Raw genomic sequence first — 6,481 nt, 5'->3', positions numbered from 1 at the left:
TCTTAAAAGCGTTTTCTATATATTTTTCTTTGATGCGCAGTAACAGCAGTGTAAAGTATTATAGATGCACGTTATAATGTTTTTCATCTATAGACATCTACAGATATACTAGCATATAGAACACAATTTTAATGAAATTGTTATTTACAACCATAATACATTAGATTATCTATTTGTCAAACAAAAAATGTTCGAATAACTCCGATATAACGCACTTATTAAAAACTTAATTTATCAAATATTATTAACAATGTTTAAATAAGTAAGTTAAACTAATAAAACTGTTTGTAAACATTTGGTTATATTAAAAAAATTAAAACAAAATAATATTTATTTCCATATTTAAAAAAACTTTCAAAAACCCTTGCATTTTATATCTAAAGAATTCTGATGTGTAATCACTCATGAGTAAAACAATCAAGAATATAAATAAAAAATACAAAATCTAAGCATTTATATTTTACTGTACTCTTTTTTCTACAATTCCTTTAAACTTATTTATCGAAAAATAACAATTAACCCTTTATACTCCCTACAGAAAAAATAAGCATTTTTCGTAGATTCTAAATATCTTTGCAATATTTACAACGTTGGTTCAACTCACTATTGTATCATTAATATAGTTGTGCGCATAAAAATTTGTACTCTGTGCAATATTAACTATTGTAAAAAACTGAAATTGCAGCACAACACTACACAGCATAACATAAAAGTCATAGAAATATATAATAGAATAGTAGCCAGCAAATCTATTATCACATAGAATTATAAATTCTCTTTTACGAATAAAGCAAAAACAATAACGCACAGTGGAGTCAACAATTTTATATGAAAAACGAAAAAAAATAACCAGAAAACGTTATAGTTTTATTATTTGTGGTCAACTTGTGATAAAATCTGTTGCACATAAAAGTTTTAAACTTTATAAAACAAGCACTCTTGCATCAAAATTACATGAAACAACAATATTGTTTTTATAAATGAGGTACGAGTTTTAGTATAAGAGAAAATTTTGTCTCTGTTTGTGCACATATATATGAACGTTATTGATATAACAGTTTGTAGAAATATACTGATGTTTATTACATACTACATTATTAATTCTAAAATATTGCTTTATGTTGCTTAAAATTCAAATTTATTTGCAAAGGAAGTGATTCAGTTTTTTTCGCTATCGTTCTCTATGTTTGCGGGCTAAAAATTGACTTGATCAAGTACGTCAAAAACAACCAAAATATAATAACGGTTAAGTTAAAATTGGAATAGTCACTTTTGACAATCAACTTGTTACCATTATGCGTTACTCATTGAAAAATACCAACTCGTCACGTTACACGTTACATAACAAGTCACAGCATAAAATATCACTTTTGCGTTACTTTTGCTTGTTACGTATCGAGTCAATTATCTAGTTATTTTTTTCAATAATAAGTGTCCAATAACAATGAGTTGCTAATCAAAAGTGATGGTTCTCCAACTATGAGGTTATAATTACCGTTATGAAGAAATGTAACGTCATTACCAATGCGTTATTATAAAAAGATAAAAATAACAGTAAAATTACGATAAAGTAATGACTTCTCATTCCTGCTGATAATATCACTCGTATTGTTTAAGAAATGCACCAAATTATAAATTAATAAGTATAAACAATTCGTATGTGTTTCTCACAACACATATCGATATCTAAATAAAAGACATAGTAGCACGAGCAGTGAAAGATCGTGCATTGAAAGAAAATATATAACCCTCTCTATTAATTCGATTTTTGCCCCACTCTTTATAAAAGTACTGTTAACTTCAATTTTTTAAATAACTATGTTTGGAAGATAAAAAGGTAATTCGGTAAATGTTAAAATTGCACGGTTCCAATAAAATATGAATGCGAAAGAGACCGCCGTAGTGGATCAAGTCGTATTATGGACAAAGACTGTTATTGAGTATCGTGCATCGCGCATCTCTAAACGATTGCAATGTCATGGAATGACGATATCACTTATGCTATGACTCCCCTCAAACTCTTAACTTTACCATTAGGCGTTTGGCCGTTGCAAAAATATAATACATTTTCTATAGTTCGTTCTTTTGTGTGTGGCTTCTGTATGGTACGTCTTCAATTTTCATATTGCGTATCTCAATGTAACTTTTCTGCCACTTGTATTTTCGACACGTCATGTAGTGGATCAAATGAGATGTTCAGTGCAGAATAAATAAAAAGTGAAAACAAAAAGTTAAATACTAAAGCTAATACTAAAACTGCATAATAAACCGTTTTTCCTGTCTGTAGATCACGATGATATTCGTGTTGTTCCTTGAAATCAATTTTGGTACCAGCAATGCTTATGTAAAACTTGATGCTCTTATGATTATGTTTTGTAACATTCTCTGTGTACTGAAGCTGATATCGTTTCGCATATATGCCGACAATCTGACTCGCAATTTCTCTTCTGCTGTAAAAGACTATCTTGCAATCGACAACGAAGGAAAACGCACCATCATGAGACGGCACGCATTCATGGGAAGGATGATTTGCTATAGCATCGTACTTTTTGCTTATATAGCTTCATTAATTTTTACGCTAGCGCCTATCATAGCAGGCGATGGTGAGGACATCCAAGTTAATGTAACCATCAAGAATCAAGCTTCAGAATTACCCATACCAGTAACATTTTTAGGAGACTTGCAACTTCCTACAAGTGTATTCTTCACAATTTCTATGATGCAATTATTCATATTGATGCTCACTGCCACCGGTAATTGCGGTAAGAAATTAATTATTATTACCGAAGAGACTTGCATTTAATTTGATTTGAATAGTTTTATTTTTTATAAAATTCAAAAATAAGAATCCCAATTTTTTTATTTTTTTTTATAGCAGATCTATTAATATGCAAATTATAACTACTAACATACTAACTAAATAACATACGAGGTGTGTTCAAAAAGTATCGCGAATTTTGAATTTTCGCGGGTTACGTATATTCGAATTTCGATCTTTTTGTGGCGTTATGTTGGTACTCATGTCTCTCACTTATGCCGACAAGCTCGGCCATTTTGAATGTTCACTTAATTGTTGACAGCTGCTTTGCTTGCACGTGTTTTGGATCGTCTTCGATTTTTACCTATTCAAAAAAATGGATCAAAGAACCTGTATCAAATTTTGTGTGAAAAACGAAATTAAGTGCGCGGATGCATTCCGAATGTTGACTGTGGCATACGGAGAAGCTACCTTGGACCGAAGCAACGTTTATCGGTGGTACAAAATGTTCTCAGAAGGCCGAGAAGATGTGAACGACGAAGAGCGTGCCGGACGCCCGAGCACTTCAACAACAGACGAAAAAATTAATGAAGTGGAGAAAATGGTATTGGCCAATCGTCGAATCACCGTTAGAGAAGTTGCTGAGGACCTAAACATATCGATTGGCTCGTGCCATTCGATTTTTATCAATGATTTGGGCATGAGACGGGTCGCCGCGAAATTCGTACCAAAATTGCTCAATTGCTCAATTGCTCAATTGCGACTTTTTGACCAAAAACAACACACTAATGATGCCGCAGCCACCGTATTCCCCAGATCTGGCCCCCTGTGACTTTTTCTTGTTCCCTAAACTAAAGAGGCCCATGAAAGGACGACGTTACGCTACGCTTGACGAGATAAAGACGGCATCGAAGGAGGAGCTGAACAAGATAAAAAAAAAATGATTTTTTGAAGTGCTTCGAAGATTGGAAAAACCGTTGGCACAAGTGTATAATATCTCATGGGGATTACTTTGAAGGGTACAAAATAGATATTCATGAATAAATAAATAATTTTTGAAAAAACACAAAATTCGCGATACTTTTTGAACACACCTCGTATGTAATAAATATAACGTTTATTTTTGTCGATATTAAATAACAAATATATGAATGAATAACCTAATTTTTCAAGGAGTTGAAATGTAAAATAAATTAATATTTTTGCAGTTTTAAAATAATATAATATCGACATATATCTATTAAAAATGGCACCTAACTTAAAAGAAAACCCAATTTAAACTTAAAGAGTATTCAATTTATTAGCATCAAAAATAAATAAGGTCTATATCCAACACCATCTTCTTTACGAATTTCATCAAGGAAAAAGCGTAAAAGCGTGTGAATCAATTTGTTATTTTCTCAACGAAGGCGTTGTGTCGTACACATTTTGATTTAAATGATTTAAAAATGATGATTTTTACTTGAATGACATACAATAACCTGGAAGAAGAATTTTATCAATGAAATAATTATTGTAAACTTGTACCAATGTCAATTAAATTATTTGAGTCAAGAACTGAAATAAAATACTGGCAAAGAAAAACGTACTGAAATTAATGCATGACAACAATAGACTACACATTGTTTTTAAAGCAAAAGACAACAATGAATCTTAGCTAAGACGGCTTGTAACACCTAGCTTTTTCACCAAATGCTCCTTCGATCATCACTTGTTTCAAGTGATGCAACACCTTGTCCGATATTATACACTTTAAATCAGTGAAAAAGATCAAAAAATGACGACTTTCTCATATTTAAAGACATAGCATTTTTCCGAGATGGAGAATTCTTGATTCATAAATTGATAAAAAGATGGCTTAAAATTATAGAAGCAACGGCGAATATTTTGATTGAAAAGTTTATATTACTTTAGCTCAAAGTATATTACTTTATTTAAAACTTTGAACTTAATCAAAAAATTTGGATTATTTATTTTGTATACCTAACATAGAATCTCCTCTGATACTTTTAAATAGATGTTTTTTAATGTATGTAGGAGCCATCTTGCAATTACAATGTGATAATATTTTGATTTTTTTTACATCATTTCTACAGATCTTAGTCAATATTAATTATTATAAATAAAATATTCAACCTAAATTGTTTTAATGTAACATTGAAATCTATTTATAAAGGCAATGATTCACTTTTCCTCGCTATCGTTCTTCACGTTTGTGGTCAAATGGAACTTTTAAAAATGGAATTTGTTAAACACGACACGACAAAAAAAGACGTAAATAAGAATTTTATAGTACTGGCATCAAGACATTGTTATCTAATGGAACATGCAGAACTTTTAGCAAATGTAATAAGTTTCGTTTTGCTTGTGCAAGTACTGATTAGTTGTCTTATTATTAGTTTCATTGGTAAATATCTTTTAAGTTCAGCATTTCTCTACACGAAACAATCAAGTTTATAATATCACTATATTATAAACCCTTTTGTTAAAAATAAGACACTTAGCTAAAAACTTATCAAATATGTTTAAAATTATTATATTTCCAAAATCTATCACGTAACACAACAAAGATTTTGTATCAATAATGTCTGAGGCTTAATTTATGCATATTTTATAACTATAATCGTATTTTTTTAGGTTTCCAACTTATCTTGGCATTAAAAGCGCATGACGCAGTAATGATTATTAAAACCATAACAGTATTGAGCACTTTGCTGTTACAATTGTTTTATTATAGTTTTGCAAGCGATTATCTGAAGTGTCAAATGGAAGATATCGCAGATTCAATTTACAGTAGTAATTGGTATTGTTTGCCAACGACATTGATGTGGAACGTCTTGTTCGTCATCATGCGATCGCAGCAACCAGTTCAGCTGTTAGCTGGCAAATTTTTAATTGTGAACATTAAAACTTTTATGAACATATTAAAAAGCTCGTTGTCGTATTTATCCGTACTACGAGTGATGGTCGATGCGTAGGTACTCTCTTAACGCTAATCCGTCAACAGTCTATTGTCAAATCAAAAATTAGTTAGACTAACTCCTATATATATGCCATACTTATTGAAAATTCAATTTATCAAATGCTATTATGTGTAAAATAATATTATACTAATAAAAATGTTATAATGTACAATGTCTGTTATTATTTTAAAAATTAGGAAATAGTAAGTATTTTCTTATTCAAAAAAAGAATTCTGAAAACTTTTGTATTTTATATCAAAATCTGTGATATATGGCCACTCATAAGTTAAATAATTAAATAATTAACTTTTGCTATTCTGTTACACTTATTCATCACAAAATAATCACTAATCCTCGACAGAGAGTATAAATTCCCTACAGAGAGTATATTCATTTTACATAAATAAACATAATTATAAACATAGTTGCACTATTTGCAACATTGATTCATCTTATCATTGTTTCATTAACATTGTTGCCGTGACAGAAATCTCTCGTGCAATATCAACTATAGTAAAAAACTGAAATAACAACATAGTACTAATAACATAAAAATATATAATAGAATAGTAGCCAGCAAATCTTTTATTACATAAAATTATAAATTTTTTTTTACAATTAAAGTATGGATAATAACTCAGAGTAGAGTCAACAATTTTATATGAAAAATGAAAAACAAATTAGAAAATTATTATAACTTTATTATCAATTTTTGTGGTCGATTTGTGACAATATTTGCTGCACATAAAAGAACGTAAAG

General features: G+C 29.9%; 1 protein-coding gene across 4 annotated transcripts; it reads left to right on the top strand.

The window, feature by feature from the left end:
- The first annotated feature begins 1,799 nt into the window (after nucleotides 1-1,799).
- LOC105193232 (odorant receptor 49b) lies at nucleotides 1,800-5,893 on the top strand. Of its 4 annotated transcripts, XM_039458468.1 has the most exons (5): nucleotides 1,801-2,105; nucleotides 2,288-2,603; nucleotides 2,676-2,762; nucleotides 4,935-5,165; nucleotides 5,396-5,893. In XM_039458468.1, exons 1-5 carry the CDS (start codon nucleotides 1,974-1,976, stop codon nucleotides 5,734-5,736), a joined length of 1,107 nt encoding a protein of 368 aa, XP_039314402.1. In that variant the 5' UTR covers nucleotides 1,801-1,973; the 3' UTR covers nucleotides 5,737-5,893. The 4 variants fall into 4 exon arrangements, with proteins under 4 accessions (XP_039314404.1, XP_039314402.1, XP_039314403.1 ...); XM_039458470.1 differs by lacking the exon at nucleotides 4,935-5,165 and having other exon boundaries at nucleotides 1,800-2,105; XM_011157604.3 differs by having other exon boundaries at nucleotides 1,804-2,105; nucleotides 2,288-2,762.
- Nucleotides 5,894-6,481: the final 588 nt, after the last annotated feature.

Source organism: Solenopsis invicta, chromosome 16 (genome assembly GCF_016802725.1).
Source record: "Solenopsis invicta isolate M01_SB chromosome 16, UNIL_Sinv_3.0, whole genome shotgun sequence".
Taxonomy (NCBI): domain Eukaryota; kingdom Metazoa; phylum Arthropoda; class Insecta; order Hymenoptera; family Formicidae; genus Solenopsis; species Solenopsis invicta.
The sequence above is the reverse complement of the archived record's forward strand: the minus strand, read 5'-3'. Positions and strand labels throughout refer to the sequence as shown.

Bases quoted from the DNA above. Each gene is read 5' to 3' on its own strand.
- LOC105193232 (XM_011157604.3), top strand. From the start codon at position 1,974: ATGTCATGGAATGACGATATCACTTATGCTATGACTCCCCTCAAACTC. The intron at 2,106-2,287 runs GTACGTCTTCAA...TCCTGTCTGTAG, and splicing joins TTGTGTGTGGCTTCTGTATG to ATCACGATGATATTCGTGTT. The intron at 5,166-5,395 runs GTAAATATCTTT...GTATTTTTTTAG, and splicing joins TCTTATTATTAGTTTCATTG to GTTTCCAACTTATCTTGGCA.